The 27,874-nt window shown below is 32.0% G+C and overlaps 1 protein-coding gene across 1 annotated transcript in view; it reads right to left on the bottom strand.

Moving 5' to 3' along the window:
• Positions 1-4,232: 4,232 nt before the first annotated feature.
• Positions 4,233-27,874, bottom strand: part of LOC107173255 (puratrophin-1) — a 186,078-nt gene continuing 162,436 nt past the window's right edge. The window contains exons 13-22 of the mRNA XM_089225794.1: positions 11,858-12,034; positions 10,831-11,007; positions 10,430-10,740; positions 9,620-9,769; positions 9,062-9,311; positions 8,797-8,886; positions 8,332-8,688; positions 7,616-7,829; positions 7,268-7,384; positions 4,233-6,760 (exon numbers count right to left, since the gene is read on the bottom strand). Of these exons, the coding sequence (XP_089081920.1) occupies positions 6,357-6,760; positions 7,268-7,384; positions 7,616-7,829; positions 8,332-8,688; positions 8,797-8,886; positions 9,062-9,311; positions 9,620-9,769; positions 10,430-10,740; positions 10,831-11,007; positions 11,858-12,034 (2,247 nt within the window). The 3' untranslated portion in view covers positions 4,233-6,356. The remainder of the gene's footprint in view (positions 6,761-7,267; positions 7,385-7,615; positions 7,830-8,331; positions 8,689-8,796; positions 8,887-9,061; positions 9,312-9,619; positions 9,770-10,429; positions 10,741-10,830; positions 11,008-11,857; positions 12,035-27,874) is intronic.

The raw sequence follows: 27,874 nt of genomic DNA, 5'->3' as shown, positions 1-27,874 counted from the left end.
AAAGTACTTACATTCTGTCAAAATATCAAGCCTCCAGCAACTGGTATACTTGCAACAACAGCAAAGTTTAATAATAATATAATATATGTGATATAAAAAATATAGATTTTAGCCTTTGAAGTTGGTACTCTGATAATACTGTTTCAAAAAATTATTATATACAACATATTATAATAACCAGTTTAGAAAAACTTACTCTTCACTGGTGCAAAATTCCTGGTTTCTATATAAATTTATTTTAATATAACGCAACTAACTATGAATCTACATTAAATACCTACTCATATTTTGAAATTGGCTAGTATGAATTTACTTTGTTATAACTGCGTTATGAAACTTTAGTACCAACAATCGTACCTAACTATAATTATACACTGGTAATTAACGAACGAACTGACAACGGTGATATAAGGTGTTCTAATTTAAAGTTTAGAAACCTGAAAAATGAACCTAATTAATAATATCATATTATTATTTGTTATTACTTATTAGTTATTAGTTATTAGTTTATTACATACCTACTTCAATACTTGATACTCAAAAATTATTATTAGAAACATGACGAGTAAATGTATTTAAAAATAGATTAAATGACCCGACGACTATAGATCTCATACCACCTGGTTCCACTAACGTCGCTTTAGCATGAAAAAAAAAATACCGAACATCCGAAGCTATATAAATAAAATATGTATATATACCTACCAAAAATAGGTTGTAAATAATCATCTAGGGCTTCTGATTGCTTACAAATAATGTGTTAGTATTAGCTACAAAGCATATTCTTAGTTTTTTAGATTCTGAACGAAGTGATGAATGTATTGATTTTACAATGATGTGTGTGTTTTTTGTTTTTGTGTCTGTGAACACCATAACTAGTCGAAATAATGCTTCAATTTTAAACTTTGGTTTCCCATGTAAAAGTGAATATCCTTGTGCATTATAGAGGTCAAAAGTAAAAATTTTCCAATAGTTTTAAAAAAAAACCGAGGAAACAAAAAAAAAAAAATGACAGAAAAACGGGAATTTTTACGCAAAAACAATTTTCGACCAAATCAATTTTTTTATATGGTTGTAATTCAAAAACTAATCACTGTAAATACTTGAAATTTTCACCAAATGTTTATGTTAGTGTTATATATTTACAGTTTAATTTTCACAAATTTTTGACTTTTTTGAGTTATTTATAGACCACTGAAATTTTCAATTTTGTTGAGAATTTTTTTTTGAAGTTAAAAAAATGTTGGACGAACAAATAAACTTGAAAATTTAATACAAGTTTCTTTATGAGTTGTTCTTATTGTAGCTAGTAATTTTGAAGTTGATAAATCGTAAAATTGTTTGTGTTTTTAACTAACGATTAAAAATACAACACTAAGTTTTCCATAAGTTTTCCTTCAAGTAACTATAGAGAAAATTTGAAGCATCATTATAGGAAAAATTTTAAGTGCGTTTGAATTTCAAATTTTTACGAAATAGCGTAACGATAACGATTTAACGTCAAACGATTTTAAATATTTGTTATAATTCAAAAAGTATAAGTCATGAAAATATTACCAGTTATTTAGATTGGCATTTTCTTTACATGATTTAATTGTCAAAATATTCTGACGTTTTATGAGGTATTAGACAACTGAAGACAACTGAAGTTTTCAATTTTTCTGAAAATTTTTATTTGAAGTGTCAATAACATTTTTTTGGCCCTATCAAAATACTTGAAAATTTAATACAAAGTTTCTCATAAGTTATTCTTATAGTGTTTAAAAAATTATAAGAATACATACGCACAATTTTTTTTATTAGCATTTTAAGTTCAGATATTGACAAAAACTCGTCAAAACCATGAATATTTTTTTTTTTTGTGTGTGTCTGTAGTCGCTCAACCTAATGTAGGTGGGTGGGTCTTGCTTTGCAGGTATGCTTTGCAATACCTCTAAAAACTGACTTCGGCGCCACTGTTATCAATATAGGATAGGTAGCAGCTATAGCCAGCCGAGCACCCTCATATCTGTGAGTTGTTGCATTATTATTGTTATATCTGGTTACTTACAATCATTTTATTGGACCAGGAGAGCCACACATACATATTATCTTTACCTGTTGGACCAGAAAGGCCATAATATTATCATCCATATTTTTAAATTCTGAGCGGATATGTATTGATTTTACCATGATGTATTGATGTGTATTTTTTTTTCTTTCATCACGTTTTGGGTCAGTAAAAGTGCTACGATTTTCGACTTCAGTACCTTGTTAAATCATAAAGTGAATATAGTTGATACTTTGGTGGGTCAAAAGTAAAAAATTATCAATTTTTTTTTAAATAATCGGGATAAACAAACTAAAAATTAAGGGAAAAACGGGAAATTGTACGCACATTCAGTTTTCGACAAAATCGATTTTGATTTTTGATGTAACTTTAAAACAAATGACCATTGATACACGAAATTTTCACCGAATGTTTATATAAGTATATTTTATCCACCATGCAATTTTCAAAAAATTTTGACTTAAGTTGAACTATTCATAGGCATATGCAATTTTTGATCATTATTAGTTTTTTTTAAAATTAATATCGTTAAAAATTAATTTTTTGGGTAGAAAATCTTGAAAATTGAATACAATTCTATTAACATAGTGTTACAATAGCAGTTGAAAAATAAAATAAATTCATAGTCACAACTTTTTTTATAAGCATTGAAATTTTGAATTTTGACAAAATACGTAAAAATCACGAAAATTCGCAAATTGTTTTAAGCTAGAAATTCATAAAAAATGTTCTTTTTAAATCTAATATTTGAAAATTTAATACAAGATTCCTTACAAATTTGTCAATCTTTATCACAAAAAAAATGTCCGCCGGAAATTCTCAAGTTAAATTTTTATTAGCATTTGAATGTCAAATATTAACAATAAATTCAAGTAGTTCAAAATTCATAATATTGTTTGTATTTATATCTAAGGTTATAAAATTCAACACTAAGTTTTCCATAAGTTATGCTTCAAATAGCTATAGAGAAAATTTGAAGCATCATTATAGGAAAAATGTTTTGAGCGTTTAAATTAAAGTTTTAAATTTTTATGAAATCGCGTAATGACAACGATTTATCCTCAAACCAGGTATTTGTATATTTATGATAATATAAGGTATTATGAATTATGATAACTACATGCAATGTTTTTGGAAAAATTGATTAACCATGCCTTATGCAAAATGCGTCTTAATTGAAAAATAAAATATTTGTTTCAAATTAGAATATATGACAATATTAAAATATAATATATCCTAGACTGACAAATCATCTCCGTTCAGAATCGTTTTTCGTATACAATGATAACCATCATTGCATTCAAATCTAACCTACCCTAGTCAGAGGTCTACCCCACCACCTAATGTATAGCAGAGCGACATCCACTTACCCGGTTTTTTTTTAATTTTAACAAGAAATATACGATCCATGAGCACAATAAGAATATGGGATATAATATATATTTTTTTTTACATGAAAACGTGAGGGAAGAAGCCATCCAGTGAAAGCACTACCTATTTGTTTATTATTAATTTTTTATTTTATATAATTTCAATTTATTCATATAGTAAATATCGACACCATTTTCTTAATTGTAAAGATAGTTCAGTAACTTAAGCAGCTTCAAATGTGACTTTTTACGTGCATCAATACTAATCGTTTCGTATTCGAGGAGCTCTGAAAAAACTTGATAATTTCTCGGGTGTATGGTAAACATAAAATCATAATGATTAAATTTAATGTTCCTATGTAACAAAAATAGCGAAAACAAAAATCATAACATATCAAAGAATACGGTTTATTACGTAACGAGAAATTGGCTAATAAAAGAATATTTATTAATTTGTTCATGTTGGGTTGTAATTGCAAATGCAATGCGAAAAAGGCTACCTGAAGTCGTTAAGAATATTTTGAATAAAATGTATTCGATATTCGACCTAATCACAATTTATCAATAATTATCGATATAATTATGAACTGTATACGGTTGCAATGGAAACCGGAAGATATACCTTTGAAAAGAAATATGGCCAGAGAAAACAAAAATAAAAATGTTGTATCCAAAAACTTAATTAATTATTATACATATTATCTACCTATATACATTAAACATTAAATATTTATTTTTCTCGTTATAATGTATAGGCGTAATTTGTTAAATATAATATATTATAATACACCATAAAAACAAATAAGACATCATTCAAAAGTTAAAACAAAATGATTTATTTGTATTATAAAAAAATTATAATTTCAAAACAATATTATAAAAAAAAAATTCATAATTGATTTTGATTGAAACTGGAACTTTACAATCTAAACTTAGAATAGTTATCTATATAATTATAAATACAAAGCTTAGTGTTAGGTTTTGGTACAAATACAATAATAATAATAATCATAATGATAGAAAAACACGTTGAATGTCGTCATTATTCTATTATTTAAAAAAATATAATACTAAAATAATAAGTAAAACTACTATTTAATTCAGACGTACGTGTTTAAGTCTTTATTATTTATATTTGGGTGATTAAGGCACGTTCAACATCACATTAACATTATATATTATTTATATATTTTTTTAAATAAGAATTTATTTTTAATAGACAAATTTAATGCCGGCATTTTCTATAATGCCGTTAATGACACCCTGTAAAATCAGTTCTGTAATACGCCTAGCAAAAATTATGATTATCAAAATTATATTTATAAGTAAAATCATTCAAACTTATTTTAATGCCTTTAAACAGGCTACAAAAAAAAAAAAAAAGAAATAAGGAAAAATTCACAAATAAAAGTTATTTAAATAGGTAGTATTTTTTTTCGATACTCACTACAATATTATACTAATAAGTACATGCTTAATATGCAACATATCTTAATATTATAATCGAGTGCGGGCCTGCTTGTCAAAATAATATATTGTACTATAAATGAAAACATATTTTTAATTATTAATTGCTTGAATTGATAAAAAATAAATAAATAAATAGGTTCTTAAATAGATAGGTACTACATAGATATATTACTATCATATGATAGTTTAATATATACAAAACTAAAAAAAGAAATGCACAACAAACATTCATATACCTTAAATGAAAATATTTTATACATAAACTGTTATATATTTAGAGGACGTCAAATTTATAATGATAGGATTACAGGCTTCACCGTTTCAGTTAGATGATCTAATAGATCATAAACTTTATTTAACATTTTTTTAAAATTAATATCAATCGAGTGCCGAAATACCTTCCTCATCAGAATTTTTTTTTTTAACAACAGTTTATATTTAAAACAATCTAATTTAAAGTTTTAAATAGTCTAAATATGCTACTAATTGTTCATAATATATATATAATTAAACATACATGCATGCAAATTACATTCTATTTTTAAAACTGTTTGAAAAATCGAGACATTCATTATTAAGATTTGTGTTAAATTTGAGCAAAAATTATGATGCAATAATAATTATAATAATAATAATAATTTGAAATGTTAAGTAAAACACACATTATTGTTTATTCTCTGAGGATAGATTTAAGTAAGAAAGTCGAAGGAGATCTATTTTTGAGTATACATATATATCTATACATTTATACGTATTATATTTTATGCTATACGTATAAACATATAGATATATATCTAATAGAAATATAATAATAATAATAATATTAGGCGCCGTGGTCTAGATTATCTCTCAACACATAAAATATAACTATTACAGCACACGGAACGTACCAAACCGAAAACATTTCTTGTAGTTCGATACGCTCGTACTGGTTACATTAATTATTGTAATTAATAATTATAATAATAATAATAATAAAAAATAATAATAATAACAATAAATATTTATCTTAAATAAACCTTAAACAAAAGGTACGTGTATCTACGTGTAAATATAATAACTAGACTATATCATCATCATCATGAATAATAATAATAATAATATTATAGAATTCAAATCGTTTTTTGTTAAAGATAAAAAACTAAAATAAAAATAATAACAACGGAGTTCCTCGCAGAGCGTCCACGAGAATAGGCGAAGACGAAAAAAAAATTATGTGGATTGATCCGGTAACTATTGATTTCCTTTGGGAATACGATACAAAAAAACCTACCTATGATAACATTATATTATGTGATAATATTATCGTGTTGACAACAAAAATATTAAAGGTCGACATAATAATAATATTGTTTGCACATATAATTATAATAATAATATAGTAAGTGTATGTCTGTTTGTCTGCGTAGACTGGTCGGCGGCGGCAACGGCATATGATATAATGTATATTACGTAGTCATCGGCGCCTACAGTTTGACCGATAGCCGCGTGGTGGCGGCGGTCGGGTCCGACGCGGTGACAGTGGTAGCAGACTTGGGCGAGGAGCCTTTGCCGCTGTTGTTGTTATTGTTGTTATTGTTTGCCGCGGGTGGAGACGACAGCGTGTCCGAGGCGACGCTGCCCGAATGACTGTTCCGGCTGTACCAGTCAGCCACTATACCGCTCTCGGTAGACTGGCTGGAGCACTGACTGGTCTGCCGGGCACCCTCGCTACTCCGACAGCTGGCGCCGCTGCTGCTGCTGCTGCCACTGCTGCTGTTACTGCTGCTCGCGCTGCTGCTGCTCACCGATATGATCGAGTGCGGCCGCTTGGCGATCGATTCCAGGTCCGAGGGCAAAGCCACTATTGAGTTCCGGAACCTTGGGGCAGCTGAAAAAAACAAAAGGACCGTGTTTAACGTCGACGCTTATTTATTGGCTGTCATTTTACACCGGAAATGCGGCGATGAGGACGTGATGGGTATACACGAAATGATGGTACGAAGGACAGGTATATGGATAGGATGGTAACTAAAAATCATTGGATTTTGGATTGTTCAGTTGATAGTGCCATGGTATAGATTTGTGGGTTAATTTTTCGGGCCACGATGGAGTCCGAGTAAGTATTTTAAGCAATATACTTGCAAAGCTTACGTGTAGAACACTTTTATTTGTTGCTGCAGTGAAATTGTTGTATTAAATTGGTTTGAAAAAAAGGAGGAGATTAGAGAATGATGAGGAGGCGTGTAGGATGGGTCCAAAAATCTATTTGATTTCAAAAGATTCGTATTCAGAAGAAAACCGGCCGCAGTTTGATGTGTACGTATAGCCGATATGTATATTAATCATCTGCCACAGACCGGGTTATAATGGTTAGGAACTAAACAGTCGAACTCACTTTTACTGAGCTGCGCGAACGTGATGGATCGATCGTTTATTTGATCCGCACTCGGCCGGATGTCCAAACAGGGCTTGTTGCCAATTCCCATAGAAGACATTTCCGCCAGCCTAATCTCTGCAATGAATAACAATGTGATGAGTATAATACTTATTTTATTATTGACCGATATCGGTGCGGGTGGTACGCGACAGCAATATATTTTGTCATCTTTATATTATTATGTTGCACGCACAAAACATAAAGGTAGAATATAAAACCGATCGTACGCGTAACAGTCGTAACAGTCGTTTTCAGATATACGCTGAATATATCACTCTTATTTCTAGCTAGTTCCGGTACGCGTACCTCTATTTCGTAGCGCCTGTTTCCACAGTAAATTTGACAACTCGTCGGTCCACGCCTGTTTGATGTCCTCTGACATGGACACCAACGTGTAGGTGTCGCCCGGCTTGCGTTTCCGGAACCATATTTCGAATTTGGTGTTACTGTCGCCGACTTTGGCGGTGAACCCGATGTCACTTGTTTTTATACTGTTCTTGTACACGTACAAGTCCAGATTCTGTAACGGAAAAAAACATGTATGAAATAACAGTTCGATTATTATCATAGAACATAATAGAAGCGACAGCTATCAAAATCCCATTGATCAACGAAAAATATTTCTGTTGACCTTGAGCTGGAGGCTCGGCATGATGTTGGCAGCGGATGACCGGTATGATGTTGTAACCGTATCGCAATGCTTAATGCATTTCCTAATTTTTAAAAATTTAAATTATCGATATCATCGAAAAAAGTGTTAACAGTCTAAACATGCTACAAATTTTAAATTACAATACGGTTACAACATTATGCCTAGCCTCCACTGCCAACTTCATGTTGAACCACCGGCAAAATGAAAACAAATCGATCAGCTGTTGGACTGTCGCTTCTATTATGTTCTATGTTATTATATAAGGCGGCGAGCCAGTTGTGACCTGGTAATGAGCCACACCGCGGTAACCGGAATCCGGTGAGCTGCAACACAACCGCGGTCGGTTAAAGGCGACCACGCGCGTACTCACCGTTTGGTCGGGGAATCGTCTCGCCTTGCTGAACAGTATGAGCTCCTCGAACAGGAATACTTGTCGCAGGCACTTCTTGCCTTTGCCCTGCCACACGAGGAACTCGTTCTGTCGCAAAAGTCGGCCCTGCTCCTTCAGGTTGACGTCGCACTCCCGGAGCGAGTCCATGGCCAGCAGATCGTTGCCGTGCCTCAACTGGAACCTGACCATGCTCTCGGCCAACCGGAGGTGTTCAGTGTCACCTTTGGCCATCTTCATGAGCTGCTGCAACAGAAGCGCATATTTGCCCATCCTCTGCACGGGCTTCAACAAGTAACTGGCCAAGTCCATTCGGTCGCGAAGTTCTATTTGTTTTGCCTGAAACACAGTAACATTGGCCGTATGAGTATAAATAGGTACGAAGATGACATGTTAAACCAAGGTCTCAAAAGTATTGACGAAATAACCACAATATTTCACACCAACCTTAAAGAATGCAGAACCATACTCAGACATCAGCGAATCCGAATTCGGTTTGTTCTTGTTGTATAGCGCGTACAAGTAAAATTTTTTTTCCTGTATATATATAAAAAAAAAAAAAAAAACATGACGCAATTAAAGTCAACAATCATAAAATAATAATATTATCACATTGGCGTATACCGTTCTGTCGAATCAGTGCAAATGCCGCGGTACCGTCGTAATATTCGCCAAATATTATTTCTGTAATAGGTTACTATCGTGTACTTACGTGTTTTAGAAAAGATTCTCCAACTTGTAAAGGACAGTTCTCGTGTCTCTCCAACTCCTTGAGGAAGTGTTGGCTGTGAAACTCGTAGATCTTTTCAATGTTGCCGAAAATGACGTTGCGTTGACCTCGCAGGGCTTGCGGTATGTCTTCGTTGAGCAACATAGGGACGTAGTTTTCGATGACGTATTCCAGAGACTTGACGTAATCCCGTTCGGTCTGTATCATTTCTCTCATGATAAGCTTAACGGTCCTGCGAAAATCACAATCATAAGTTATCGATTTGTTTCGTTTCTGGCGACCTATTCAATAGTACAAGGATTCTCAAACATGTGCAGTGGTACGCATACTCGTTGGGGGTATTCGACATTTTTTAAGGGGTACGGTTAAGGTTTAAAATGTATACAATTATTTAAATTCGTTTATATATATTTCAGTTTAGTGACTAAGAAAGGGCACCTAAAACAAGGTTTTACTATTGGTAAAAAGGAGTACAGTGTTCACAAAAATTTGAGAAACCCTGCAATAGTAAAATGTATACATCACGGCTGTAGTACTCACTTTTGCAACTTTAGCGTCTGCGTTCCACAATCCATGTTCAACTGTAGGTTGGACATGTAGTGCAGATGACTGTTGACGGATAAGGGCGGCATACTTTGATTTTTGCTGCAACCGAGATCGGCGCAATTAGTGTCATCACTCTCTTCATTACTGTAAAATAAACACACATGGAATAAATATTGGTTATTTGAAATTACAATCGGTGTCAGTCAAAATTGTATAGCCATAAAAGTTTTGGTTTAAAAAATAAAAAATAAAGTTACGACCACATGACGTCTGTTATCTGTGTAACAAAGTATGACACCTTACAAGTTAAATTAAATAGGTACTTAAATTCATCTATTAAATATTTCTCAGAAACAAGTATTGACTATGCGACTACGCTATGCTGTTATCAGATAGAATATTGTGCGAACTCCTGTTAAATTGTATTATTTTAAATCTAAATGTTATTATGCATATAAAATATGAATACTATACGTACTATCCGACTAATAGTTATAAATTTAGGCTTAGAAACTTAATAAGTCCTAAAAAGCTAAACAATGCGTAGAAAATATTCATAAAACTATTTTAGACTCTTATTGTAGGTATTTCAAATCTTTTTATTCTAACCTAATATTTGCATAAACTATTCAAAATAAAATATTTATATTCCATAAGTCTCAAGGCCTGGTCATAATATGGTTTTAAGTTTAAATCATAGATTCGGAAAAAAATAGGGATGCACCTACTGTTAATATTGTGATTGGATATCGATTTTTTTATTGCTGATGACAACTGTGAATTTTTATTTCAAAATAACTATACCTCTTATTTTCATCACTCCCTTCAGTCGTGTGAGAGCAGCTCAGTTTTTCCTCGTCCTCTTCATCATTGTAAGTCCAATTGGCGGACGGGATATGACTGAGCGCGAGCCGGTCTGTCTCGCAATAAAAGTTTTCTTCCGTAGCGCCAACCCAGCCACAATGATGGTTGTCCGCTGTCGTGTTACCATTTGTTGCATGTTGCTCCGGTGCGGACGTCCTTCTAGGTGGCAGGGGAGTGCTAGTCGGGAATGTTTCCGGTCCCAACAGGTGCTTCAGTTGATCGTTGGTCTCTTCGCATCTTACCATGGCAACCTGTTTTTAAAAATAAAAGACCATTGTAAGACACTGTCAGTCGGAATGCGTTAAGAAAAATTGACAATGACGGCGCACGATCATCATTACCTTGCACTGTTTGATTAGTTTATCATTGTTGAGCTTGTTGGCCAACATCATCATCTCCGTGAAGTGTTGAGCAGTAGGAGATGGATGTGCCATTAAGTATCTTCGCAGTTCTTTAATGTTACGTGTGTCGTGCTTTTCGGATATGTACTTCATACATTCCAAAGCCCAATCGTAAGCCTGTGAAAATATTATTTTTTTATTAGTATCGCTTTGAATGTAATATGTTATAAATATTTATAAGAATTGTTCGAAATGCGATTCACGAAGCTAATACTTTTATAATCAATATACTATTCAGCTGATTCTTATTCCGTTTTAATACTTTTAACTATTTTATATTGCGTTTTATTGCCTATATAAAATATAAATATATCAGTGGTCGGCACCTTTTTGGACTCTTGAGCCACATTCATAAATTTAAATTAGTTCGTGGCCCAGAAAAAATTCAAAATTTTATATTCTTAAATTATTTACTATGAAAAAAAAGTACTGAATAAAACCTTAAAATAAAAAAATATGTAGAATAAAAATTCCTGTTTTTAATATATATAATTTTATTATCTGAGTCTTTTTGTTTATATAATTTATCATATCTTTAGCTATTTATAACTTAATTTTACTATTATTCTACTGTTTTCTCTTTTTTTTTCTACTTATTATATTGATTGTTAATACTCTAACGTATTGTAATTGTTGAGCTAGATTTAAAATAAAAAGTTAAAAAAGAAGAAAAAAAAATATATATAATCATAATATAAAAGTATGTGTGATGGAGATCCTTAATGTGATTTTTGTTGTTCGATATTGTTTATATATCGTTAAATATATTATATAATGTAACTTCACTAGATTTTTTATTTAATTCATACTCTATTACAAATAGGTTATATTTATAATACATTATTATAACATCAAATATTATATTATAATTATACTTCATTAATATGTATATATTATTATAGCAAACTCGTAAAATTCTAATGATAAATACATGCAATTATACAATTATAACCTATTTAGTATTTACCTTATCGAGTAGGTAAAAACAGCGTGATGTGTCTTCGAGTCTTTCACGAGTTTCTTCAAGTCGATCACTAAAACCTCTTAAATGCTGCTTTAGGGATTTGGCTAGATCTTTTAGACTGGTGCCATTGCTACATTGGCCCGCTTCTTCCAACAAATCTCCAGCTTTGTCGAGATTTTGCTGTAAACATAAAATAAGAAATTTCATTAGAACTAAATACACCGCTAAAATAATATTTATGATGTAAATTTTTGTTATTAAACTAATTAGTAATATGATTTATTAGAATTAGATGCGATGAAAATAGTTAAGCCCAAGCAGTTTATAGTTATTTATGCTATTATCGTAGATATATATGTAATCGTATTTTGAAGAACATTATTGATAATGTGAGACCAATTTGTGCATAAAATATATCCAATAATTAGCTACGCGTAATTCAAAGTGTTTGTTTCAGTACAGAAACACATAACAATAAAATATAATTATGTGCACAGACATCCATAAGAATATTATAAATTACCTCAAGGTTTAACCATATAAATTTAGTGTTTAAAAATGACAAAAATTATTTGTATATATTATTAAAAAATGAAATTTTAATTAATTTTATCATTACTTTTTAGTAAAAAGTAATGATAAATGAAAAAAAAATCAAATAAAAATATAAAACTCATCTTCATATTGTAAATATATGACGTACATGCAATGTTTTAATAACAAGCATGTCATACATATTGGTTGTACCACTAAATACATTTTTTAAGAATATATTTTTAAAACTGTTTTTATTGTTTGTTGTTAAAACACAAATATGATGAAATTCCATCAACAAGGCTACACATTTTGCATAAAAATACGTCTTGTGAAAATCTACAAAGCCAAAAAATTCAACAATCGCCTTTCGCAATAATAATTATAATACTTGGTTAAATTAACAATAGACTAAATAGAAATCTTATACCATGGTATGATACCATGGTAGTTAGTTTATTGAAAATCTAAATTATTAAATTGAAAAAAAAATTACCGATAACATTGTATATAATACAGTCTAATAGATCAGCCAGGTCCTAATAGTTTAGTTTTAGTTTGACTTCTGAAATTCTAAGACTATAAAAACCAATACCACTAATCAACAAAATACAAAGGTTTGAATTGTAAATAATACAAATTAAAACAAACCATCGACATATTTGACTTTTGAAAACTTCTCAATATGAACTATTAAGTTTGGTTAACGTTTTCTAAAAAAATAATACCACATACATGTGGTACTATATTAGACACAAATTCTGTATTTCAAACACGTATTATGACTACAAAATCAATTTTACATTTAATAATATCGTCGGGTTAGATATTTATTTTGTTTGATGTTGCATTTTAAATGTATTTATTTTATAGTTTTCAATCCCACAGTAGTATAGGTACTGCTAAAAAAGAATTATAAAGAAAAATGCTTGAGCGGAAAAAATGTATAAGTAAATTCAATAAATTCATTGTAAAAAATTAAAAACATTTTTGTAAAACTAGTTTATTTTCAGAGACAGCCAAGAATATTGATTTTTAGACAATCCCTTGAGGTTATCATAATTTATTGTTAGTAAAATATAATAATAAACAATTGAGAAAGATCGATGAGATACCTAACTTGAGTTATAATGTTACTCAGACTTCACAGTAATTCAATAAGTGGTAATTAGTTCTACAAAATGAGCTCTACAATCTTATTCATTCGATGGAATTAGAACAAATTAGAGGTGCAAATATCTCGCAGAACCTACATAACACATAGATTAAACCGTTTTTGAAATGTATATTAGTAATTAAATGTGTTAAGCATTAAATACTACAGCCTGTTTTAAAATATATTTTAGTGCTTACGACAATGACGAAAACAAAAATTCTTGTTTCATATACAGCTGGTACAGGTAGTACACATAAAGGATCGATTAATCAATTCCATTTTGCAAGCTGCGCACATTTAAGTGCGGTGCTCCAAAAACAACATTACTCAGCAAAACATTATACACTTTGGTGTTAGTTGGATATTATTCGTGTTGTGGTGGCTCCAAGGCTTGGTTATATATCATGTCAAAAAGTTTTTGGAATTAGGTTATTTAGAAACTTACACATCTTATAGCATTAATATGAATATATGAATAAAAAACTGGAGACGAAAAAAATTCTTTAATTAAGGTATACAATGTGGTAAAAGTATAGTGTATAGGTATACCTATGACCTAAGTTTGATATTTTTGTATCATTTATATATAAGTTGCAGTAATGATAGACATACACGAGAAAATCAAACAATATTCATATGTAGATTTAGGTCGTGTGAAAATATAATTAATACAACATTTTATTGAAATAAATTATTTATCCTGTGAATAATACAGAGACTAATAATAGCTGTTAAAGCTATGCATTTTACTTAGAACTGTAGTTGTTGTAGACTAGTTCGACCTTTCGCAGACGCGCATGTTTTATAATATTTAATTGTCGTGTACCTACTAATTAGTTATTGCTATTTTACCGATTTAAATGTAAGCAGGTACATATACATATTTATTTTGCTGCAGCGGCTTACATTTGAGTAGTGAGTGTTTATGAATACATTTAATGACATTCGTATTGTCTTTGAGACTATAAAAACCTATATAGGTTTATTCATTGATTAAAAAACACATAGGTGCATAGAAGGCCCAACTGAGAAAAAGTGAAAAGTCAAGTTAATTAAGTTCTATATTTTAAACCTGATGATGATATGTTCGAATGAGCTACAGCCGGTTTCATCGAAACACATTTTATTTCATTTTACAATATAAAATGAAACTGACGCGTATGCACACGATTGGCATAGGGGAATAGCGTAAGACGAATATATCTCGTTGGGTGTTTTGCGTGGGTGGAAATCTACTAAAGGTACTAGCCCGCTGAGCCAAATTCATAGATTTTAATACTATTGGACGGAGGTGAGACCTGCAGGTCAAACCCGGGTCAGTTAAACAATTTAAAATAACGTTAATTTATTTATGCTGTGGCTCAGAGCCTGCCAATATATTTGATTTACGTTTCTTTTAAAACTATCAGACGATTTAACAAATTGAAATCAATACAAATCATTAGAAAAACATGCATTCGACATATTATCTAAAATAGAACAAATATTGTAAAAAATGTTTTTCTAATATTCTAATTTATATTCGATGGAGTATGAGATTGTAATACAATCTTGTTAGTCGTACGAGTTTCGTAATCGCATAACGGATAGTGAAAGCAGAAAGGCGTGCGAATAAATGGATCTTCGGCGATTGTCATATTTTATAGGTGGTTGCATTATATCGCATAATATGCATATCAGCTGGTATAATTACTAATTACAGGCATGCTTAAATTATAACATCGGTTCGAAGTTAACAAATAATAATGTTATATTAATAATAATAATAAGAAGAAGAAGAAGAAGAAGAAAGAGATTAAGAATTTTTTTCTTTAGGTATGTGAGATTATGTCGATTAGAATGTACATGGGTTAACGACCGACTCTTTTTAGATATGAATGAATGAACATAAGTGTAGTGATCCCGTGTAAAGGGTTCACGTAAATGTATAATTTATACATATGTTGCATATAGACATAATACTTTTATGTTATGTATACACATATTGACTATGATATACATACACCTATGTAAAACCGCTGTAATCGACGTCGTCGTTTCAATGTTTTTTTTCGATAAAAGCGATAGATACCGTGATAATGTTGTAGATGTAGGACGGTGTCATGATCATTATTGTCATAAAAATATATATCATGACGATTTCAATATTCCAATTGAATACACGCGACTGTATAGTAAACGAAAGGCTCGTAAATCCGATATACCTATTACGCGCGTCGACTCCAGCTCAAATAATTCCTACGACACACGTTATATTATACATACAACACACCTCATATCATATCGTATTGTTAGAATGTCGTCCACACGTGTAGCACAATGTAATAATATTAATAATAATAAGTATATCTCGGCGGTATAATATTATACCGGTTTGTACCATTTCCACATTATACGCATAATACATTATATGTATACCTATACACACGTGAGTCGATTAATAAAAAGTACGAACAGTGTTTCAAAACACACATTCGGACATTATAATAATATTATTATATATAGGCATCATGCAGCAGCATCGGCTTAAGGCGTTATTAAGGTCAACACGCGTTCACTCATATACACATGTTATTATTATTATTATACATCATATTATATTCGTATTGCAGCATTATAATGTATATGTATAGGAAGATACCATTCTAGTTACTGGGTGTATAGATATTATAATAAAAAAATAGTTCGGGAGAGCTTGAACGGAGACTGGACAGGACAAATCCAGATGCGGTCACGAGCACGCTGTAAGCAACTATAATACATAACATTATAGGTAGGTAGGTGGTAGATTGGCTGGCTATAGGCGAGCTGCAGGCAAATGTACCATATTATATTATAATAAACAGTAATAATATTATTGTGTGTACCTATAGGTGACCCGCAGACGAAATGCGAGCGAAATTTTATCGTATATAAGTAGGTACCTATGAAATAATGTACGTTTAGACGCGTGACGTGTTTATGATATTGTTATATAATATATTCTACTCTTACCTGCGCGTTTAATAAATAAATAAACACATACATATTTCTATATATATATATAATGTTGCCAGACGACGCCTATCTCGCAAAGTTTCGAAGTACGATTTTTTTTCATATTTTCGACAATGTCGCAATGATATTGTGATAATATAAATTTTTTTTTGGTCACTCGTCAGATTTTTTCAGCTTATCACAAACATCCACATACCATATGCGTCTCGGTCTCTTGGGCTATATGATACGCGAAAAACCACGAATAGCGTACGACCGGTTGGATCGACGATGGTTATAATAATAATATACACAAATGCACTGTATAAATAATATTAACAATAAATATGTGTTTGGAACTTTCACAACGATTTATGGTTTGCCGAAAACTAATTGACAATTATTTTTCAAAAATCGAAAACAATAACAAAAGTCGACAAACGGAAAAGTCCTTGCAATGGACCGAAATCGTTTGGACCGGCCAAAAACTGTTTTGCACTGTCGTTGCAAATGAGACGACGGGGAGTTTTTTTTTTTAAATTTATTATTATTACATCAGACCACCTGAACTGAATTTAATTGTACAAATGTAAGCGCTCGTAAATGCTCGATGTGCTGTGGCGAACCACCGTGTACGCGTTTTTGAAATTTTCGTCGAAACATCCGAGTAAGTATATTTTAAATTCTGGCCGATCAAAAATGTTATCATCGTTATCGTGCACGAAGAGTATTTTAATTCTCACGTGTGCAAAACAACAGACATTGGGCGGTAGACAATATGCAAATCTTTATGAATTATTCATAGGTTATAATATATGTATATTAAAGTTTAGACTATACCACCACAGTTCCTACGAAATTTTATTTCATATCTTGGTAGTACTTTTAAAGAGAACGGTTGAATTCATAGTAAAAATATTATTTCTCAGAAAATAAAACTATCAAATCGAAACACGATTTTGTTCGCTACAATAGTACCACTCTTTTTAATATCGATATAATGTTATTAAAAGTAATATACGCTTAGAAAACCGTCGGTTTTTGAATTGACAACAGCATCCAATCGTTGATTATTTTAAACCTAAACCGTTAATCAATTCGTTCGGATCGGATGACGTTGTTGATGCAGTGCCAAACGGCCGGACAGTATACCCGGAGTATAGGCAATACGTATAGGGAAATACCTGCTACCTAAACTGCATTAGCACTAGCACACATAGTTATGCGTGCTGTCGTAAATACAATTCGTTTCGACTCGAATTAGAACTGAATTGGGTCAGTGATTCCCCCGGGACAGGGGTCAAAAACGAATTGAAATACCCATCGTCCCTTTTTTAAAACTCTGCAGTGAACCACTTTACTCGCCCAGGTCGCAGCCACAGCACTCTATATAACATCAACCGTATATATATATATATGTATAAATGTTTTGAAGGCGTGTCGATGGCCGAGCATGCGCATCTATGCTATACATCATCAGTCCATAGGTGTAGATATTATGTATAGGCATACAGTCGATAAATTATACTACAGTTTTACGATCTTAAAATAATAAACGATTCCAAATGACGGGTTTGTCGACCGGTCGAATACTACAGTCATAATATATTACTGTATATACATATATATATATATTATATGAAGTGTTTTATATCATCACGCCTATACTACGCACGATCTTCGTATAATGTGTATGATAATATAAAACACACACATACGCGTTTTTGTGGTGTAGAGTTTGACTAATCGCGTCGCGCGGACCACGGTGTATCCGAATATCTTGTTTACGCGACGGTATCATTTTTTGTACGTTTTATTTTCGTCTCGCGTTCGAAATCGTCACATACCAGTCGCCGCTGATGGCAGTCGATTTGCAACGACCGTGTGAAATAATCGAGTAAAATTAATAAGTGCAAACGACCGGAATCTATTGTACGCAATGTCAGCAATCCACGACCGCGAGACCGCAGGCACATATCATATGCGATACACTATATTATATAATTCAATTATTATATATATTGTCAAAATCTATATAATAATGATAGTAACTAAGATAATCACCACTTATCGCCAAGCCTATAATATTATGGTCAATAATATCTGTTTTCAGTGACTATATATAGTCAATAACACAGATGCCTATATATGATGGTTACACACGATATAATATAACATTGTAGACACTATGGAGTACCTATACTCAATGTCCGTGATTGGTCCGGATTTAACACTCGACGACGTAACGATTCACATTTATAATTATTATGATCAGCGTTGCGGACGAGTCGGACGGGATATAACCGAAAGCGCGCGTTTCCTATTTCTCTAATGAGGAATGTGAAACGCGACATCTATTATTTTATGAACGTCATGTAATTCATTAAATAATAACAATCGAGTGTAATATAATCGATACAACTATTGCGCAATAATGTGTACATTTGCCAAACTCTCCATAGGCTTATAAACATATACCAATCCATGTTAATATATGCAAAATCATGCCACTTTGTATATGTTTATAATTGAAAAACGAAATCAACTAATACATCATAGATATCAGATATGTGTATAGTAATAATATATATAGTTATGTTTAACATTATACACCAGAAGCGTCTTTGGCGTGCACTTCCTATACACAATATAATACATAATTTATAATATAATGTAGTATTCACCTATGTATATATAATATATATGCGCCCAAAATCTGAAAATCTCTTGTGTATAGTAATCCCAATAATAGACGGATGAGTAATATAATATAGACTATTATACACATAGCTTACGCCCTCCTCCTTTTCATTTCAATTATTATTATTATTATTATTATTTATTTATTATTAAATAGGTACGTCTGCTCTCCACCTAGCCCGCCCGTAACGGGAACAGACCGAACCGCCACGCTGCGTATATTATATTCTGGCCGCGACGCGATTTATTATTTTGTACATAGGTATACATTGTAATATTATAACCTACTGCTGCGTTCGGAATACTTAAAACCGTTTACATGTATTATACATAGGCACATTTCTAGGTGTATCCCAAATGTGCCATCATTATTGCTGGTAAATATAATATAAATTATATTGTATAGCGTTTTCGCTGCTCGTCTTCGGTCCACTTTGTCGTCGTATCGGTGCCATTGTTGCCGCGTGTTGTTATCGCATCGTCCCACTAATCGTGTGTGTTGTCGACTCCGTCGTCGTTGGTTTTGGTTTCCTTTTAAGGACCGTTACACGCGCGCGTACAACATTGCGACGAGAGCCGCAGCCACGGTCGTCAAAAATCCAGAACGAATTTCGGACACGTATAAAAATCACCTAAATGGTAATCGTCCACCACAGGTACCGCGGTATAATATAATAATATTGTTGGAGGTGTAGGTAAACGATGTCACTGCAAATAGAATCACCGGAGTAACGGACACGACTCAATCGCGGTCGGGCTGTATACCGTATGACATTCGAATCGCATTTAAATAGTCGCGGATCCGTTGCAGTGGGTGAAAACTACGGTACTACTTGCATCCGTGTCCGCGAACAATATCAGTTCAAATTGCAGAGATGATTCGTAAAACTGTGCCAAGTTGGAACGGCGTCTTTTAAAACGCAGTCAGGCGCCAGTGTAGTTGCATCAAGTGCAGCGCTTGCATTAATCGGGCAAATGCATATTTCTGCGCTGTTTCAGTCGCGCGACGTGTATATATTGAGTATAGACCGTGTTCACGAGAACAGGATGCTACAACGGCGAGGCGAAATTTAATCGTATACCTAATGTATAAGAATTTGTTATTTGATGGGCTGCTGATGAAAAATCAGACATCGAAAATCGGAAAAATTAATTTAATAATATAGTGCGCCTTTGTAGACCTATATATAGCGTACGAATTTAATGCGATGGCGAAGGAATCGGCAGACAGCGATTATTAAGTTTTCATTGCAGTGGTGTCTTATACGTCAAATATTTAATATATTATTATATTATGTCACCGTCGTTAATTTCCACAATCAGACATTATATTTTATAATGGCCAATCTATATATTATGTTAACTTCGACTGATAAGTACCTATTGATATCATTGACTATTTGTTTTGATGAATGAAATACAATAAAGGTAGACAACGTTATAAGTCCAAACACTTAAAATAAAAAATTATGTGACTGACCAGTCATTATCAATTATTTACTTAGACAATATGTAATCAAAGACAAAATTAGCAAGGTTGTAATAACTAATTATATAGGTACTTTTGCAAAAAAATAATACACGATAAATTACAATAAAAACAGAATTACATAACCACGTACCTATTATAAATGAACTATTACAATTGCAATTTTAGAAGAATTTCTATAGTTATTTTTATTGTTCCATTATATTTTGTTTGGACAAAATGTTTATTATTGCACTTATATTGTCTCCTATTATGTTTACATAATTTAAAAGGGCAAATGCTCTCGGGCGAACGACAAATACATATTGTATTAGATTTGAATTTAGTTTTACAGTGACGTCGTATAAGTAAATATTTATATGGAAACTCATAATGTACTGTATTTTATCAAAAATCTAATAACCTTAAATTAAATTGACACTCGCGCAATGATTGTTGCAGATATTATCGTCGCGGCTTTATTAGAATATACAATCGGGAATGTTAAGACAATTATTGCCGGCGTGCATGTAAAGTAGGTACCTATATGGAACGTGTCGTCTGATTTGTGGACTCAAGTCATTGAGTATACAACACTATTATTTTCTCAACATAAGCGTACTTCCTAATAGCCGCAACATACATACCCTGGCAGGCATCATAATATTTTATTATTCGACTAGCCGTTTTCAACAAAATTATCGTCTGAATTTACGACATTGACGATATAACGCATAATATTAATACATGTATATAACATTATATCGTATACAATACATACATTATTATCACGTGATCTACAGCGATCGCATTATGCAAGGAGTTTACAAATCCGATAGGTACGGTCGCGGGAGGGTCACTGACATTGTGGTGTTCAGCAGACGCGCGCAAATCGTAGGCGTGCGTGGACCACCGATGCTGTGCGGCGTTGTATCTGCAGCATAATATATTATTACCATCATTACCGCGGTATACGCGTAGGCATGAAAATACAATACAAATACGGACCGTGTGTGTGTGTGTGTGTTTTTCCTACAATACTCGTATATCATGAATAATTATAATATTATTATTATCATTATGGTGGCAGGGATTATCGACTCGAGCGAGAACTGCTGCAGCTTCGACACACGGACAATAATTATTATTCCATGTGGGATGCACCTGCAGACTCACCAGAATGACTACCAGAGTGACCTAGAAGTAGTTTAGACGCCCTTGCAATAGCACCAGGAGAACGAATATAACGTGTCGGTTTATATAAATATACACAAGAAGAGCTTCGTTATAAATCGAGAATTCTTACAGGCACGACTGTAAGCATGGACAGAGAGCGTATATTATAAACAAAGCAATAAAAGTGTTAAATATCGTGAAAATTGTATTTTAAATATTAAAGTATTTAATTAATAATTATCATACAATCAATGCAAAACAATAACCCTAGTTTGAAAGATGGACATTAGCAATATTAGCTTCTTTTATTCTATATTGGGAACGGGCAATACAGATTTTTTCGTTCAGTAAATATAATTATTAATTGTAATACCTATCAATATTAATTTTGGTGAGTATTTAAATCGGAATTGTTTTCACTAGAAAACAAAAATTTTATACGTGGGAAAAACTGCGTTTTTTTTAAGACTCCATTTCACGAGCGTCCCGCGCCTTAAACATACGAATGAATCCGAATGATGGCGGAGACGCTAAAATGCAAAATCCGTTCTCCACGGATCACGAACGTGAAAACTCGAAATAAATGTACACGTATAACATTATTATATCGTTGTCGTGTTTTCGACGAGCATAAACTAAACGGTTCCACCGCGACCTGTGCAAGTATGTAAGGAACACGTCATATTATCATGTAGGTACATCAAGTGTTTTAGTGAAACAGTGTACCTATATATATAATAATAATTTAATAGAAGATCCTTTCTAAATCACTCCTCCACGAACGGATATAAGCGCGTGCCTAATATTCACCAACTATACAGATATATCATGCACTCACACACATTAATGTACATATTTTGTACATATATAGTATTCTACATATGCATAATAGTTAATTGTATATAAACGTTACTATAAAAATTAAATATAATGTATTATTATAATACGATCTTGATTGGATAGAATCTGTTGTATATTGTAAGTATACTGCCAATGGTCGCAGCCTAAAGACTACAGCTGTAAAACCGTTGCAAAAAAAAAACCGCTAATCGGTTAACCGCAACGTTCCATTGTAGGTATGTTTAATGTATTATCGAAAAATCTAAGAATTTAAAATATATACGACGTTTTATTATTATAATTTTTTTTTCAATAAACAATAATATTATTTTATTTACTTCATGATCATAATAATATGTGTAGTGGCTTACGTGATATATACCATTATGTAAATAAAATTTGCACTCGATTAAAATAATACATTAGTTGTGTACAATAGGTATACACAATATGTATACTACGTGTAAACTTTATTAAATATTATAATATATTATTATGCGATTTCGATCGGATGGAATAGATCGTTTAAGTTCTGCGACCAGCCACGATTTGGAGCAAAGCCACTAGGAAAAATATCATTAAACGGTTAACGAGAATTTAAAATAATATATGCAGAGTTTTCAATTTTTGTTTTTTTTTTTTTTTATCTCAATAAACAATTATTTTATTTTATTTACTTTATGACGATAATATGTGACTTGGTAAGTAGCGTGTACGAGTAGGTACACAGAGTTTGCACTAATATAGTACAACTATTTACTACCTACCTAGCTATATTTATATCATGTATATAAATAAAGAATTTTTGTCAAGGTTTCGCGTTGTTACAGAGTATATATTATCTATGTATAAATAATAAATATATCAAAGATAACATTTTGTTTTTTCTCCGGCTTAACCACAAAACGAAACGCATATATTATTATCATAATATATCGACGGTAAAAGTTGTATGACGTGCAGTACTGCATGTAACGAAAGACACTGCAGACGAATGGTAGGTATATATAAAGTGCAGTATACCCAACATCATTATCTATATACGTCGTGTAATAATATTTTAATTGGTTTAGGTTTATTAGTGAAGCTATGTGTCGTCATCGCGAATCGATAAAGGTATAGTACATACTGTTGTTTTATCACCAAATAGAAAGATGTTATTGGATTGCCGTGAGAAAAAATCGCGCAATAGTAAAGTAAATGTAAATAAGTGCTTGTACACGCATCTGACTTAGGTCCGCACAATAATATATAATTATTATCGTCATGTTATTATGCCATCGAACATATTATGATGAAAATAAAATGTTGCGTTCAACGCCCGGCTGTCGACGAGTTGCAGTTTTTCTGTATATGGGTAGGTATAGTAGGTACTGTATAAGTAATTTATCGTAAATTAATTATTCGATAAGGCTACAATCGTCATCGAGTAAATCGATTTCATTCAGAAGGCGGCAAAAGTCATCAACTCCAGTCTCCAGGTACAGAATATTAAATGTTCAATATCGCACGGAACCTCGATCGCATAATATTTGCTTTTAAACACGTAACAAATACATCATTTTTGTTTTGTTTTTTTATTTTATTTTTTTTTATTAGAATTCCAACGTAATTATTGTGTTTTTTACACGCACTTATCACACAATGCTTATTATATTGCTTGTACCGAGTTTCGAGTTTGTTTAAGTACCTACTATTTATTCAGTTAGTTATTACTGAGGTATTATAGGTACTGTAGGTACAAAATATAAATATAATAATTTGTAAACGAGAATATGAATTTACTATAAATAATGTAGACGTGGTATGCAAATAAAACCATGTTAGAATAAAATGTTAAACATTTTTTGGTAATCGAGTTTACTACTTAATTTATATTATTAATGAAGCTTCTGCAGCTAAATTTTTCAAGATCACATGTTACCTTCAGTTTCAAGATATTTAATTTTCATATCTCGCGTAGGTGTGCAGCCTATCTATCTAATGTGCGAAATTATCAATCGAAAATAGAGGGTACCTACGCTTTAATCTGAATATACCGTTCGATCGAGTAGGTACATAGTGAAAAACGTGGTCACTAAAACTGTTTATTTTTTTCTCGCATGATATTTATGCGTACACATAACATTGAAAATAATTTTAAATTTCGTGTCGCATGAAAAACGTAGTACCTACACGTATAATGTATATAATCATATCATCGTATAATATGCTTGTGTACGTCTCTCATACATTTGGACACACAAATTCGCAATGCACGTCCCGGCATTGAACGTTACGAACACAATACTTTATTTTTTTTTTTTTGAAAAGCCAGCGACGTTGTCTAAGGAAATAATATAATATTTTTATCGGAGCATGATATCATATATACCGTATACCTACGTATATATACATAATATTATACATTATAGAGTAGGAGTTTGACAACAGACGACGACAACGACAACGGCGGTGGTGCAGGATAGACGACCATTGTGCCCAGACATATGTATGTATATAGTATATGATATTATATATGTATATAGCAGAGTAAATATGTGTATATATATATAAATATGTGTGTGTGTGCAATATTCACGTGTTGGACGGCTATTATTATGATTTCAAACCATGACACCGCGAGGAAAAAGAAATAATATAATAATAAAATGGGTAAAATAATATTATATGAAAATTGTATTATTTGTCACTTTGTGAAACGACTAGAAAAAGCGGGGAGTGTGAGATCGTAAGATTTCGCGATTTAATATAAATTTGAGAATGATGGGCAAATATCGTACAGTTTATCATATCACTAACGCCATAATTAATAATGACAATATAATATATATATATGTATAAATTATAATTGAGAGCAGCGTGGGCAAAAAAAAATCAACCACCATGAAAAAAAATTGTTTTAATAATCTAGCGGATACATAGAATGTTTTTGATATTATGATCGAATTTAATGAAGTAAAAAACGTATAATAATAACACGTTTTAAAAAAGTATCGAATATAAATATACATAAACGTATAAAATACTGTCTATTTCAGCAATTCTCAAGACATGTTTTCTATGGAGCCATAGTATAATTATTGGGTTTCATGATTTATTATTATTATTTTTTTTTAACTCGACATTTCTTGCTTTTTGAGCTCCTTGGTTGGTTTTTTAGCAACTTAAGGACTAACTACTTGGATAAAAAAGTTTGTGAACCGCTGGTCTGAGTAATAACAAATCGTGTTGTTACATATACATACACAAATGTGTCGACAACCGTCGTTGCCGCCTTATCGTTTTTTTTTTTTTTTTGCTACAATATTATTAATATTAATATTATATTAGTATATGAGAGCCTATAATACATACATAATATTATATATATGCCTACCTATTTTATTGTATAAATTATAATATAAATAAATTTTTTTCTTTCTCTCAAACTCCGATAGCTCTACCAATATTATAAATTGCTACGCGTGGTCGGCGTGCGCGGAGGATAGACATAATATTATAGGCGTCGCGCGCGCCTGGTCGAACGGCCGCGGCGACGGGTTCGTGACACCTCGGAGCGTCGCCGCCGCCACAACCGCTACCACAGGTCGGGACAAGGACGTTTGGTAACCCAAAAGGGCGTCGACAAACGCCCGCTCGTATTCGCCGTATACGGAATATTCAAGTGTTTGTGAAACAGTTTGTTTTTATTTTTCGAATGGCGATCCGAAGGCTGATGTGCGACCGCAATCGATGTTTTCATTTCTGTATATTATATTATATCATATTTATCATATTTATGTGTCACATGTTATGGGAAAAGTAGGAATTTTATAAAATTCACCCCTCCCATCCCAAACAAAAAAATTCATAAAATTCTCAAAGTACATCGACTAGCAATATAGAAATAATCTGCACATAATATGACTCCGGCATTTTAGACAATAACCGTGACATGATCGCCCTACGAAATTTAAGATAGGTACTATCATTAAGTATGATTGGGTTAAGATTTTATAAGAATATTAAAAAAAAAAAATCATTTTATTGTTTTCATGACATTTCTATACACTATTCGCTGCAGCTTTAGGGCTTTGCTGTTTGCATCACTTCGTTTATAATATTAAACAATTAATTTTTATTTTATTTATTTAAGCCCCAACAACTTGTTAAGGTTATTGGCTAACACTAACATTAATAAAGATTCATCGATAAATTATTGAACAATTATTATTTATAACGTCCATAATAATATTGTATTTGGGTACTTTCAGTAATAGGTACGTTAAGTGCGCATAATACGGAGTGGTATTCGGAACTCAAAAAGGCAGTACTTTTGATTACTTTGTGAACATTTTTTTTTTTTTTTGTACATGAATATGTATGTGTAATATATATATAACTATATAGGAAGGTAACTAGAACGACATGACAGACTCATAATTATTGGAAACGTGAAGACTCGAGATTATAAAAAAAAGAGATATACTATAAGAATATTATTATTTTATCGAGTTTATTCACTGCAATCTTTATTACCTTGATATAGTTGATGGTGAATCAAAAACAGGTGACCACTACCACTATATTGCCTATCACTTTGAATATTACCAGCGATATAATTAGTGGGTAATAAACTAAAACAGAAAATCAAACACGAATATCATAGAGTTTCGATAGTTTTTTAAATTTTCGTGCAACTCAATAACACGATTTTTTTGTACGAATATTATATGAATACTATATTTTTAATGCTTACATCGCCCTCGATTAATCAACATTTTAAAAAATCGCCCAAAATCTATGGAAAACGTTTAAACGATTATTCATTTTTTTCCGAAACTTAAAATACAATACCTTAACTATAACCTAACCTTTAATGCATGCGTTAAGTTTTATAGGCGAAATACTCAGTGTAAAGATACCACACCCCTCTAACATCGGTCACATTACAATAAGATCGACAAGATAATTGTTATATCATTACAATACGGTACAGTCAAATCTACCGAAATATAGCGACATGTGGGCTAGTCGATTTATTGGAGTCGAAAAACAGAAGAAGAAAAATCGAACACCGGTCGACGGCTGCATTCGGACGCGATAGAAGGACGACGACGTCATTATCGTCGTTGACATGCGATTTTCCGATATGGAAGAATCGGTCCGTTATAGGGTCAACGGGTAG

This window comes from Diuraphis noxia, unplaced genomic scaffold, assembly GCF_037042655.1.
Source record: "Diuraphis noxia isolate RWA-SAM2 unplaced genomic scaffold, SU_Dnox_SAM2 contig0004, whole genome shotgun sequence".
Lineage (NCBI taxonomy): Eukaryota > Metazoa > Arthropoda > Insecta > Hemiptera > Aphididae > Diuraphis > Diuraphis noxia.
This window is presented reverse-complemented; position numbering and strand designations above follow the sequence as displayed.